General features: G+C 40.3%; 1 protein-coding gene across 2 annotated transcripts in view; it reads right to left on the bottom strand.

Moving 5' to 3' along the window:
- Window positions 1–14,767, bottom strand: part of LOC133447711 (matrix metalloproteinase-17-like) — a 34,475-nt gene extending 19,708 nt beyond the window's left edge. Inside the window, exons 1-4 of one of the 2 annotated variants that reach the window (XM_061726444.1) lie at window positions 14,688–14,767; window positions 3,990–4,200; window positions 1,866–1,998; window positions 153–303 (exon numbers count right to left, since the gene is read on the bottom strand). In XM_061726444.1, the coding sequence (XP_061582428.1) occupies window positions 153–303; window positions 1,866–1,998; window positions 3,990–4,109 (404 nt within the window). In that variant the 5' untranslated portion in view covers window positions 4,110–4,200; window positions 14,688–14,767. The remainder of the gene's footprint in view (window positions 1–152; window positions 304–1,865; window positions 1,999–3,989; window positions 4,201–14,687) is intronic. The other variant, XM_061726445.1, reaches the window with a different exon arrangement.
- Window positions 14,768–15,000: the final 233 nt, after the last annotated feature.

Here is a 15,000-nt window from a genome sequence, read left to right as displayed (position 1 = left end):
CTTGCACAATTTAGAATAAATAAATGTGAATAAAAAAATAAAGTAATAAAAAGTTTCCTTTTTGAATTGGAGTTTCTGCTGTGAAGAGTTTTGTGGTGGTGAGGCTTGGGAGATAAATGTGACAAGACTACAGTCTGGCCGTCTCGTCCAACCTCCAGTTGATGTTCCTGTGGCTCCACATGGACAACGCCCCCCTCTTCCTCCTCATCCCCCTCTTTTCTGGAAGGGCCGGGGGTTCGGATGGTTCTCCTCGGTCGGGCAGAGAGCAACGTGGAACTTTCATCAACGCCAATGTTTCCTCATCTAAATACACAAAGGTCCAGTCACATGTAGAACATGAAATCTGAGGCAAGGCAAGTTTATCTGTACAGCACAATTCAACACAAGGTCATTCAAAGAGCTTTACATCAACATTAAAAGCGGCAAGACACAATTAAACAGTAAATAACAAATAAAATGATAAGAAAAGAGGTAAAATAATAAAAAGCACAAGTAGTTAAAAAGTAAGGACAGTAGATCCAGCAGGTACATCTCATTCTTACAATGGCAAGAATTACGTTTCTATACGGTCAAAACGTACAAAGACCGGGTCAAATACAGGATTACAAAAGTAATCTGTAACAATTCATACAGTGAATTAAACCAATTTGACAATTCTATGCCAAAATGCCTGTTTCAGGTCTTATTTCACACAACTGACGAGAATTACGTTTCTATACGGTAAAACGTACAAAGACCAGGTCAAATACAGTATTAGAAAGTAATCTGTGCCGATTCGTGCGGGGAATCAAACCAATTTGACAATTCTACGTCACAATGTCTCTATTCAGGGCTTATCCATAACTTTGCGCGGTTTATTTATTTATTTATTTTATGTTTATTTGATATGGACATAGCAGATATGGACAAACCAGATGCATTGTTTAAAGGAGCATGAGGCTCCTTTTAAGAAATGAGACTCTCTAGCACCACCCTTCACCACGACGGCCGTTGGGGGTACTGCAGCCAACAGTGAAGCCGGCACGGGAGAACGGGGAGAACGTGCATGCAGCGTCATGTGACGTCACATCCACAGCCCAGCGCGGGAAATTCGGGACTGAATTGCAGCACATTTTGCAGCACACAGCCTGTTCAAGGCAAAGGAGAGATACACTAGAGGAAACATTCTTTTGGGTTTGGAACGCTTCATCTGACATTATTACTAGAAAACTTAAAACGTATACAAATTTTTTTCATAAATCCTGCCTCATGCTCCTTTAAGTGTTTTAGCACAAGTGCTAATTCGCAACACTTGTCCATAGGAAGCTTTTGAAAAGAATAGAGAGCAATAAAATATTAAGATAACAAGAATGGGAAAAAAAAAAAAAATAAATAAAATAAATAAATGAAAATGGAAAAAAAAAAAAAAACAATTGGAAAGGAAATCAAAGAAATACAAACAATTTTCAATGAGAAACAGCAGCAGCAAAGCAAGCAGTCAACCAGTTAAGAACTATTCATGTGTACACTGCTAATTAGATTTGAACCACTGTTTGAGTCCTTTGTTAAAAGCTTTTGTGTTGGTCTCTAATTTGAACTCAGTGGGTAGAGAGTTCCAAAGTTTTGTCCCCTTTACAGAGAGAGCAGACTGGCAGAGAGAAGTGTTGCATTGTGGGATGAAACTTTTCAGACTTTTCAAAAAGTATTTAATTTAAGAGTACGCTTAAATAACAAATAAAATGAAATAAAATGATAAGAAAAGAGGTATAAGCATAGCAGATAAAAAGCACAAGTTGTTAAAGACTAAGGGCAGTAGAATACAGCAGGTAAGTATTTACTTTAAGAGTACCGTACCTCAGTATCTGAGGTACGGTTGTGGCCCTTACCTAAGACGCCAGAGTCCTTGAGGCCGGCGAACCGTTGCATCTCCCTGACGGCGTTAGTGACGGCGGTCCAGGCCTGCAGCTGACCGGTGGACGGGTCTGGGGGGGGCAGGTAGCCGTACTTCGTCAACCAGTCCTACAAAACAAACACAGGCACTCTTTTCTTTCCCTGTGACTGGTGTAAAGTTGTTTCCACAACTGGGGCTCTGAGAACTGATGTTGATTATGCAGCTTGAAGGGATCCTGCTGGACATTTATTATTTGACATGACATTAGGGGAGTCTTGATTTGGATTGAAAGCCAAGAATTTTTATCAAATTGTCAGTGAATTATTGTTTTCCACTGATGCCTCACTTGTCCTGTTCATACGTAACAAGCCGCTGGTCAAGACGTATGGAGCTGGAACAGTCTCAAAAGTGACAAATGCACACGCCAATCTACAAATGCACAGGACAAGAGTCACAAATGCACATTTATCTTTATTCCACCAGCTGGTTTATTAAACTACTACCAAATATTTAATCAGTTTTCTTAGCGAACGGACGCGAACGCAGCAAGTATGTCCGCCCCTTTGATATGATTGGTTTACGAGTTAATCGTCCCCCACGTGGGGTGCACTCTTATGATTGGCTGAAAAAAAGGAGGAGGAATATCTGATTGGTTGCAGATCCTTCCGTGTTTAAAAAAACGCATTTGTGGATCGAGTCACGTCAGGGGAGTCTCAAAAGTCACACACAAATGCAGCGCAGCTCACAGACAAAAAAACCTTTGTAAATCAGGTTATATCAGAATCAGAATCAGCTTTTTTGGCCAGGTTCCAACATTGTCCAACAAGGAATTTGACTCCGGTAATTTCGCTCTTTGGTATTAAAAAAAAAAAAGTATAACCTATTTGGTATTTTAAGAGACAAATTATACAAAAAATACTAAAAAAATTATACAAAAGAAATACAAAAGTGAGAGGTGCAGCAGAGTGAGGCAGACATGATTATTAAAGATTTGTGTGCGCATCAAAAATACGTTTGTGTATCTTGTCCTACGCACGTGTGAATTGTCCTGTGCATTTGTGAATCTTGTCCTGTGCATTTGTGGATTGGCGTGTGCATTTGTGAATTATGAGACTGTTCTAGCCTACGGTGGCCGAGACCCGCCATTGCTGCAAATAAAAGTAACGCTGCAAACAGAAACAAACGCTGCAAATTAAAGAAACACTGCAAATAAAAAGAAACGCCGCTGCAAATAAAATAAACGCTTTGCAAATAAAATAAACGCTGTAAATAAAAACAAACGCCGCTGCAAATAAAAGAAACGCTGCAAATATAAAAAAACCCTGCTGCAAATAAAATAAACGCTGCTGCAAATAAAAAAAAAAATTATGCAAATAAAAAAGCCACAACGGAAGTGAATTACTATTTTTGCTGATGCACCGGTGTTTTTTATGTGAGAGGAGAAGAAGAAGACGAACCTTTTCACTTACTTTCTCGTTCGTTGTTCTTCTTATTCCTCGCTCTTCTTATTTCTTCCTTTTTCTCTTACGTCCTCTTCGTCTTCTTCTTCTCCTCTCACGTAAAAAAACACCGGTGCATCAGCAAAAATAGTTCCCGGTTTTTATTTGCGTCATTTTTTTTTTATTTGCAGCGGCGTTTCTTTATATTTTCAGCGTTTCTTTTATTTGCAGCGGCGTTTGTTTCTGTTTGCAGCGTTTCTTTTATTTGCAGCGGCGTTTGTTTCTGTTTGCAGCGTTTCTTTTATTTGCAGCGGCATTTGTTTCTGTTTGCAGCGTTACTTTCAGCAATGGCGGGTCTCGGCCTCCGTACTAGCCCCATATAATCTCGACATTTCAACTTTTTTCTCGAAGTGCACAATAAAAACAAATCTTCCCCTCTCAAATATTTTTTCTCCTGTCTGGCCCTAATACTCCGTAAGAGGAGTCCTGATTTGGCTTTGAAAACCAAGGATTTTTATTAAATTGTCAGTGAATTATTGTTTTCCACTGATGCTTCACTTGTCCTGTTCATACGTAACAAGCCGCTGATCAAGACGAGACACCAAATTCAAAATGCTGTACACATCAACTCTTTACTGACCCAAGTTTCTCCAAATAACTCCGGATGTGGAGTATCTTACCACCAGGTGTGTGGCTTCATCTTCCGTGGGGGTCACTGGTTCAGAGGAGGGTGTCGGGGTGACAGCAGCCGCCTGCATCAGTCCATGGTTCAGCCAGAGGAAAGTTATCCACATCTTCATCTTTGTTGCATGTTTGTGTAACTCTTTAGTTCATGGAAACCACATCCGGAGCGTCTCTCGGCGTTCCTTCCCTGGTGTGGGGCACAGCAATCTGTCAGTGGCAAACAGGACAATCTTAAAGGGGAACCTATTATGGAAAACAGGTTTTTTCTTGCTTTAAAGAGAAAGTTCGGTTTTTTACAACCTGGACCTTATTTCTGGCATTTTTTATGGTCGTATACTCACCCAGAAAAGTTTGGTGTCATTTGGAGTCCTTCTGAAGATATTAGGAGTTTTGTGCGAGCTGCTTCTCCATATAACGGTAGTGAACGGGGCACCGCGGGACACAGACGATGCAGCGTCTAAATAACACATTATTGCCGCGAAACTCGTTCATTTATTTTATGAATCACTAGATCTGCTTCCAGGACCTGTTGTCTACATCCGGGGCTGTGTGTGTAACAAATAAATCAGTTTGTAAACAAGACCTCTGACCTCATGACGTCATCTCTGTGCGCGCACTCTGTCCTCCGTTCAGTGAGCTCTTCAGCCGTATACTCTGGCTCAGAACGGTAAGGACGTCCATCATATTCAAAGTCGTCGTCCACAACCTCAGAATTTGACAAATATTCAGACTTGTTTCAAATAACTAACAGTAAACTAACAGTAGTGAACTCCAGCTGTACACAGAGCTGTGTCTGGGATGCGCGCACAGAGATGACGTCATGAGTTCAGAGGTCTTGTTTACAAAGTGATTTATTTGTTACACACACAGCCCCGGATGTAGACAACAGGTCCTGGAAGACGCGCAGAAGCAGATCTAGTGATTCATAAAAGAAATGAACGAGTTTCGCGGCAATCATGTGTTATTTAGACGCTGCATCGTCTGTGTCCCGCTGTGCCCCGTTCACTACCGTTATATGGAGAAGCGGCTCGCAAAAAACTCCTAATATCTTCCGAAGGACTCCAAATGACACCAAACACCTCTGGGTGAGTATACGACCATAAAAAATGCCAGAAATAAGGTCCAGGTTGTAAAAAACCGAACTTTCCCTTTAACATATATAAAGTGGTCTCCCCTCAGCCTGACAACTCAGAGAAGGAGGAAAGAAACCAAATTCTGCAGTGTCTGTACAGCCGCCCGGATGATCCATTTCATTTAGCCATACACTTACAAAAGCTTGTTTTTAAGACATTCAAGGCCTGTTTAAAATGGGTATTAGATGCCATAATAGGTCCCCTTTAATGTTTATAAGAAATGAAATGAATCTTTTTTAGAGCTTTCAGATGCAGCTACATTTTAACTAGAAATAGGACAAATATTCTTGTTAAGATTTGAGTTTTTGCAGTGATCCATTTTACTTATCCTGTGAAGGACAGAGTCATATTGATAAGTTCAGAAAAGTGTTTTTTATTGTTGGTTTTTGATGTATTTGATGTAAGCCCAGTGGATATTTAAAGCTTACAGAAGGCTGCATTTAACTGCTGCTAATTCATTCCTGCAGTATTTCTGCAGCTGTTTTGGTCACTGCTATTATTTGTAATATATTATATTATTTGTAATCAGCACAAATTATCTGTCCCCATATGATCAAATCCACCATCCCCCCTGATTGTATGTTACAACTCCAGTACTGGGCATTCACCTGTGTTTTATGACTCCTTCACGTGGTAACGCAGGCTAAACTGTATGAAATATGCTGGAAATGCAGCTGTGCTGCCTGCGTTGTGCAGAGACTGGTCGGGACAGGTAGATGGAGACATTTTCAACTCCAGCCCCAAGATGGAACGCAAACAAGTCGGTTCTGGAAAGTGCTTGCTTGTTTAAGTGGCCTAATAAAAGTCTCTCCAGGACTTTCATGATATTTGATGTCTGGAAAGTTGTCTGTAGTCGTTAAGGGAGGATTGATGAGATTTTCTTTCAATATCTTTCAATAATATTTTACAAAGTCAGCAGCTGCCCCTACTGGCCACACAGAGAAGCAACAGGTCAAAGGTCAAAGGTCACAGTTGCAGCAGAGTTGTTTCATCATCCTACTGTCAGCCTGGCAGGTTTTTACCATCTATGGTTTTTAATCTGAAATGGAGCAAATTCAGCTACAAGAGCAGCCTGGGGTTGATTTACACTTAATATTTAAAGTGATATAGAACTAAGTGATACTGAGTGTCATCTACAGTGTAGGTCTACTAAAAGAAACAAAATAATAAAATAGATAATTTATAAACCATTTACTGTAAACACGTTATCTACTTTATTTCTGGTTTTAAATAAACTGCAACAGCAATGTGCAACAACAATTAAGTTCAACAAAGTACTACAAAAAGTAGAACTATAATTAAAATCACTCAACTTAGATAAACAGAACCTCGTCAATATGTTTTCCATATAAGAATAAATTCATGTACAAAAACAGACATCATTGAATAGAATAAACAAATAAAATCAAACTAATAGAGTTGAGAGGCAGCAGTTAATATGCCAGCAGTATCTACTCTAGGGCCGGCTCTGTCGTGGGCTGCTCTCTGGACACAATGCAGGTGGTGGGAGAGAGGAGGATGATGGCTAAGCTGTCATCCATGATGGAGAAGGACTCCCACCATCAGAGCGCTGGAGAGCTCCTTCAGCGACAGGCTCCTTCACCCTAGGTGTGTGAAGGAGCTACAGAAGGTCCTTCCTCCCTGCAGCTGTGAGACTACACAACCAGCACTGCTCACAGTAGACCACAAACAACCTGACAATAAATGTACATAAGGGAAATAATGTGCAATATCTTTCACTCACTGCAACGTGCAATTATGTATATATATATCCATCTGTAAATATCCGTCTGTTATCTTTTTATATACTAGTATTTCTTATTATTTATCTTTCTTCTTCTTCTTCTTCTTCTTTTTCTTCTTCTTCTTCTTCTTCTTCTTCTTCTTCTTCTTCTTCTTCTTCTTCTTCTTCTTCTTCTTCTTCTTCTTCTTCTTCTTATTATTATTATTATTATTATTATTATTATTATTATTATTATTGTATACCAGTTTACTGTTTATAGTGTTTATAGTGTGTTATTATTATTATTGCTTTATTATTTTTCTATTGATGCCTCTTGTTTTTGCACTATCCCCTTTGCTGCTGTAAACTGCACATTTCCCCTCTGTGGGACTATTAAAGGTTTATCTTATCTTAGCTTATCTTAGTCTGTCAACATAATATTTTTATGTAACAATATTAATTATTGTGTTTTTGTACAATAACATACCTTTGATAATGTATGAATCATCACTCACACATAAAAAAATAATGTTATTTTTGTAACTCTTGGGCTCCCCCTAGTGGTCACGGGGCCCTAAGCAGCTGCTTAGTTCCTTATGTCTTGGGCGGATCTGGAGGCTGTTTTACACTCTTTCAACTTTGGGAATAATGTTTCATAATAGTAATTAAACAAAAATAAATAACTAATAAAAGGAACAAATATATATATATGTATATATGTATATATGTATATATATATATATATATATATATATATATATATATATATATATATATATATATATATATATATATATATATATATATATATATATATATATATATATATATATATATATATATATATATATATATATATATATATATATTAATGCAGTAGATGATTCAGATCATTAGTCCAATAAAGGCAAAAAATCCAAAAAGGGTCCCCAAATAATGTCAAAGTCTCTAGGTTTTTTCTAACGGAATACAGTATTTCTTCTGGAGTACTATATGATACAAGTTCATTGATCCACTGTTTGGGTGCTGGGGTTTTCTGATTTCCAGTTTTTTAAAATAAAATGTTTTGCCGCAGTGCCTGCAGCAGAATTACAGTTTTTCTCAATCACTTTGGTACATTTCTCACATCAGAATTGAAATTCTCAAAAGTTCTTGTTCAGTTTTCACATCATCATGTCATTTGTGCAGATGAAAAAGGCAGTTTCTCATTGCATTGAACAAATTGCAAATGCTTTTGTCCATCCATGCAAATGATTGTGTACAATTCTCAGTTTTTTCGTACATTATCAATTGCTTTTGTCATGCTAATCAAAATGCTTTGTTATAGGAATCTATCAAATAGTCTCTTTCCCCAAAACATTTAGGCTATAGTTCATCATATAAGTCTTCACATGCAAAATGATTTACCAAGCCATCATAACATGTCAAGCATATATACATTTCCATAAGACATTTGTCTGTAAATATGATCTAAATTGGTAAATTCCTCCCAGGTGAATCTAGTCTTTCTCTAATGAAAAGAGTTGATCAACCAATGATCGACAGTTTTCTGAATGAGCTCAAGGGACCATCTCATGAACAATCTACTGGGGAGTATATAGGTAACCAGAGCACAATAGAAACTTACAATGTCTGACAATGGAAGGACAATAGCCAAGAAGAAGGAGAGGAAGAGGGGTGAGGCTGCGTGGTGGAGGAGTAGGAAGAGGAAGAGGCAGAAGAGGCGGACACATGCGTGTTCCTGATGAAATCAGAGCAACACTTGTAGACCATGTTTTGAATCATGGGCTGACTATGCCAATGAAGAAGTCATTCTGTAAATGTGAATCTTGTCTTTTCCAATCAATCTTACACGTATACATTATATGAGGTCAAATGTACAACACTTGTCATCACACCTAAACCACATTTTACATCAACATGTCCCTTCAAAGTGCCTTCAATTGCCAACATGACTAATGAATTTGACTGTCTTATCTGTACACAATGACACAATGATTAAACATTCTGATGGCACTGACAAGTATATTGACACAAAAACTTGCTTTTGAGGGATGGACTAAGGATTTTGAGCAAGAGACTGGCTTTTGCAGGTGATCCACAGTGTTTTGCTATTTGTTCAAACTGTTTTGAGAAATGCACTTGATCTTCTGCAAATTGCAAGAATGATTGGAAAAATGTACCAAAGTGATTGAGAAAAACTGTAAGTACTTTTTATGATGAGTCATATTTAGTGAACTGATATCTCCCAGTATCCAGACTTTAGGAATAATGTTCTCTGGTGGAGCTGTGTAAAGTGCAGCTGAGAGAAGCCCAGACTTCCTCAGAGAACCGTGGTGCCGGGAAAGATGGAACCACCTGAGCTGATTTATGAGCAGCGGAGGAGAAGAATAATTCCCAGGTGTGAGGAACTTTATCACAGGCCACTGGACCTAAGAGCATACCATTATTTACGGATTGGGAGGATTTGGTCTGTATGTGCACGACACACTCCTACGGTGGCTTTGTTTGTCAACCTACTGTTTACTCTACACCGTATCTGGTGTCAGATATCTGTACGCCCGCATGGCTCTCACCTCATCCTCCAGAAAGTCCTTCAGTCCATTCCTGTCCAAACGCTTTACGCCAGCGTTACGCAAGGGGAATTATGTAAACAGATAGATATGAGTTCACAGGAGCGTAAATCAGGAACATGCTAAAGGTGGGCATTTTTAATGCTCCGTTATCCTTTCAGAGGAAAGCAAACTAACAGGAATAATCTTAAAATAACTAAAAGGTGGAGTTCACCTCTGACAGGAGACCAGTCCATCACAGGCTCTCACACAGACATCATGTAATACTTGTTCATGTGCGTCTGTTTTGTATGTATATATATATATATATATATATATATATATATATATATATATATATATATATATATATATATATATATATATATATATATATATATATATATATATATATACATATATATATAAAAAGTTCTCCCACTTAAAAAGATGAGAGAGGCCTGTAATTTTCATCACAGGTAAATCTCAACTATGAGGGACAAAATGAAAAAAAAAAAAAAGAAAATCACATTGTCTGATTTGTAAAGAATGTATTTGCAAATTATAGTGGAAAATGAGTATTTGGTCAATAACAAAAGTTCATCTCAATACTTTCTTACATAACTTTTGTTGGCAATGACAGAGGTCAAATGTTTTCTGTAAGTCTTCTCAAGGTTTTCTACACTGTTGCTGGTATTTTGGTCCGTTCCTCCATGATCTCTAGAGCAGAGATATTTTGGGGCTGTCGCTGGGCAACACGGACTTTCAACTCCCTCCAAAGATTTTCTATGGGGTTGAGATCAGGGGCCTCATTTATCAACCGTGCGTACGCACAGATGTGTGCCTAAGAACATTCCCACGCAAAGTGTGGGAATGTTCAACTTGTATCAACTTGTATCAACTTGTACTTGTGCGTAGGAACGTGTGTAAATGTAAGCACAACTCCGACCATGCGTACACACAAAATCTAGTGGTAGAACAGTGAAACTACAAGTAGAATCCATTAAAAGAGTCACAGTGTTCAGCGATCTCAAACTTCACACACGTTCCCCGATTCCTCTAATTAATAAAAATTCTCAATTAGCAATTTAGCAGACATTTTGAATAATTGGTGTGAAAAGCTATAAAAGACAGCTGTGGCAGGACGACCTGAAAAGAAAATACAAGTAGGCTACCATGGCTTATCTTGCAGTGTTGGAGGATTTGGAGAACCGTGCGTTTTCAAAGAGCTGATCTGTTCAGTGAGAGACAGAGTGGCTTCTCAGCAGGTACCGCTTCCCCAAAAACATTCTGATGGATCTATGCCGTGATTTACAACCTATGTTGGAGCGAGAGACCAAACGCACCAAATCCATCCCAGTCACATCCAGCTCCGTCCACCCTGGGATTTTTGGCCACCGGAACATTTCAGAGAGAGATTGGAGACATATGCGGCATTTCGCAACCGACACTATAGCCTGAATTATGGTCCGCATTAAATCGACGCAGCGCCTACGCCGTGGGGTACGCAGCGATGCGTGCCGTACGGTGCCGTACGGCGTATACAGTATATACAGTATATACAGTATATATATATATATATATATATATATACTGTATATACTGTGTGTGTGTGTGTGTATACATCCTTCTTCTCTGACCTTTTGTCAACGACCACTTAATCAACTAGAGGATACTTTTCCAGGGCCTTTTGTCTTCAGAAGACGTCTGAACAGATGTATGGACAGATGTATGACTGAACAACGGCGGAGCCTTGCCTCGCTATTTTACCTCAGAATTAACCAGAGCACTTCAATATGTGCAATGTTTCACTTGCTGGAATGAGCCGCAGTCATCAGGGGAAGAAGCTGACAGGAAACATTCAAAGTCTATTCCCACAGGGGAACGATCCGGCAGACGCAATCAGGAAATGGAAGGACATAACCATAAAAGGGGGCGGGGCTTCTGCAGGCATGTCAGTCAGAGGATGCTCCAGTTAATTAAGTTAGAGGGTAAAACATCTCACTCACAGCACAGGAACAAAACCAGGACAAGTGCAGGGTCAACGTAACCAGACCGGAGCAGAGAGAAAACATCGTCCCACAAACGCTTCCCCCGATCAGTTCAGGTTCTGTGTAATACACACATTTAATGGTACATGTCCATAAGTTTCACTCTTCAAAGCTGAACTCACTCATTCACCTAATTTCCATTCAGTTTTTATGACACAAATTCACAACTAAAGTCCCCTCAGGACACTTGGCAGAGAAAGTTCAGAAAACAAAGGTCCAAATAAAGACCATCCAGGTCAGTCCACTCACGTTGGAATGACATCCAAACCTTGGCGACCCTGGTATAATTCAGGTTTACCGTTATTATTGGACTACTCGGAGTGTTGGGCTGTGCTGTTCTAAGTGTGACGTGGCTCATGGGTTTGCAGGACACAACTCATCTACACAGCATCACCTCCAGGTCACATGACTCTGGTCTAAACGCGTTTCTGAACTGTTTATGTGAGAGCTTGTCTTTGCTTTTCACCTGCTTGGACATGTTTGGACATGTGTACATGTTTGGACATGTGTACATGTTTGGACATGTGTACATGTTTGGACATGTGTACATGTTTGGACATGTGTACGTGTTTGGACATGTGTACATGTTTGGACATGTGTACGTGTTGGACATGTGTACATGTTTGGACATGTGTACATGTTGGACATGTGTACATGTTGGGCTATCTTCACATTAAAGCTTGATTTAACCCTAGTACTGTCTTTGTGTCAAAATGACCTAATTCTCCTTCCTTCTTCCCTTCCTCTTGTTTCCCTTCCTTCCTTCCTTCCTTCCTTCCTTCCTTCCTTCCTTCCTTCCTTCCTTCCTTCCTTCCTTCCTTCCTTCCTTCCTTCCTTCCTTCCTTCCTTCCTTCCTTCCTCCTGCTCTCTCCTTCCTTCTTCCCTTCCTCTTTTCTCCCTTCCTTCATTATTTCCTTGTTTTCTCCCTTCCTTCCTTCCTTCCTTCCTTCCTTCCTTCCTTCCTTCCTTCCTTCCTTCCTTCCTTCCTTCCTTCCTTCCTTCTTTCCTCCCTTCCTTATTTTCTCCCTTCCTTCCTTCCTTCCTTCCTTCCTTCCTTCCTTCCTTCCTTCCTTCCTTCCTTCCTTCCTTCCTTCCTTCCTTCCTTCCTTCCTTCCTTCCTTCCTTCCTTCTTTGTTTTCTCCCTTCCTTCTTTCCTTCCTCATTTTCTCCCTTCCTTCCATCCTTCTTTTCTCCCTTCCTTCCTTCTTTCCTTGTTTTCTCCCTTCCTCCCTTCCATCCTTCCTTCCTTCCTTCCTTCCTTCCTTCCTTCCTTCCTTCCTTCCTTCCTTCCTTCCTTCCTTCCTTCCTTCCTTTCTTCCTTGTTTTCTCCCTTCTTTCTTCCTTTCCTTATTTTCTCCCTTCCTTCCTTCTTTCCTCCATTCCTTATTTTCTCCCTTCCTCCCTTCCATCCTTCCTCCCTTCCATCCTTCCTTCCTTCCTTCCTTCCTTCCTTCCTTCCTTCCTTCCTTCCTTCCTTCCTTCCTTCCTTCCTTCCTTCCTTCCTTCCTTCCTTCCTTCCTTCCTTCCTTCTTTTCACCCTTCTTTCTTTCCTTCTTTTCATTCTTCCTCACTTCTTCTCTTCCTCCTTCCTTGACCCGAAGACAGCACCAGGGTTAAGGTTCTGTGTTAAACCAACGCAGAGCCTACGCCGTCACCGTGACGCCGTCACCATGACGCCGTCGTGAACCCTTCAGACTTCTCCGTCACTCCATTTCTCCGCTGTGCAGTACCCCCCCAGAGCACTAGTTGATACTTTGATAAACTTCCGGTTTTTCCGGTCACAGTGAATCAAAGAGATGAGGACAACTATTGTGCAAAAAAACAAAACAAAAAAAAAATCACACATACATGAAGAAAAGAGCGCTGAACTTTCACTACTGCTTCACAAACTGGAAATGTGTTGCTACCAAGCAAACCAATCACAGCCCTCTCGGTCTGTGTTGGGTCTGCGTCGCCTCAATGCGTAGTTACATTTTCTGGGAGGTGCAGGTCAGGCTACGGCGTAGGCTACGGAGAGACTCCCGCCTAGCCGCGTAGCCGCGTAGCCTACGGCGTAGGTTTACCGCAGAACCATCATTCAGCCTTAATAGTGCATTAAGCTTGAGGGGCCAGAGGGGCTCCAGACCAGCACTCGGGTCTCCGGAGCTGAGAGAGAGTCAGATCTGATCAGGAGAGGGGTTGGTGTCTCTGATCACGCTGAGATCCTAAACTTTCACTCTTTACATTTGTAGTGCCTATTTGTCCTCCAGGTGAAATATTAAAAAACTCAAAAATATAATTATTAATAACTATAATTAAAGCGATGAACGGGCCCTCGCACTCATGGCCACCGCCCCCCCCCCCCCCGGGTTCCCCCCACATTCCTAGGTCAATAATACTATAAAAAGTGCCTTTGCTGTTCAAATAAAACTCAACTTATCATCATAAGCATATCAGAAATGACACCATCCACCACTCTCTATGTCAAACCATTCAAAAGTTATGACAGAAAATAAGAACTATCAAATATCAAGTCAAACGGCCACTGAGACACCTAGGGAGTGAATTTAAGATAAACAGAGTCCATTGTCCAGGCAAAAAAATAACGTTTCTTGAGGTTATTCCATTGGCAAAAAAAAAAAGAGCAATGGCCCTTTGCCGCCTCTCTTGCCCTGGTAAAAAATCCCCTGCCCTCCCAGGTGACCCCCTCACCTGTGTCTGCCAACCCCTATCTGTAAACTCACCTGGTGCTGTAGCTACCCAGTACCTTCAAAATAAAAGCATGCTTAAGTACCAAAATAAACGTAATCAATACTAAATATCATAAACAAACTAAAGGTGTGTTCCCAAAACTAAACCACAAAAACTAACTGATTAAATAATGCAAAAGTGACACATAGCTCCAACAACCTTTTTAAACCCATATCTACATTTAACAATTTCGGAGGCTGTGATCAAAAGTGTGGGTCATATCTGGGCTGATGAAACAGATTTTAAATCCTTCAAAGACCCGGTGAGCACACGCCTCCTGCTCCTGAAGGTCTTGGATAAATCCCAGCGTCGGCTCTATAATGTTACACCTTTATTTTGCAGACAGATGCTTATGATTATACTATAATTATGATTATAGCGCCTGGTCCTCTGCACCCCTGACTGTAGATAACAGCCCATATCTGATGCAAACATCCCACAACACTGAGTACATGACAGTGACAAGCTGCAAAAAGCACAAAACATGAAGCGTTTCCATGCTTACCTTCCTCCTCCTCTTCACGTCTGACCCCGTCTCACGCTCCCTTTATCTGCTACAACAAGAACAGATGGGTCTTTCTCTTATAGATTCTTCCCTCAAAGCCCGGTTCTTAACCCCCACCCCCGTCACCACCCCACCCACCGGCACACCAGCGTGCTCCTTCCTGCACGTATTTGGTGCTGTTTTATTTCTCAAGCTCCAAATTCATAATATAATATACGTACAAATGCTTTGAAAATAAAACCCTTGTATTAAATTTGAAACAATTAGTCGTAGCAGAGTACTCTCTGAAACTGCAAAACTGCATTTGATCCTA

The sequence above is a fragment of the Cololabis saira genome, chromosome 7 (assembly GCF_033807715.1).
Source record: "Cololabis saira isolate AMF1-May2022 chromosome 7, fColSai1.1, whole genome shotgun sequence".
In the NCBI taxonomy this organism is placed as follows: Eukaryota; Metazoa; Chordata; class Actinopteri; order Beloniformes; family Belonidae; genus Cololabis; species Cololabis saira.
This window is presented reverse-complemented; position numbering and strand designations above follow the sequence as displayed.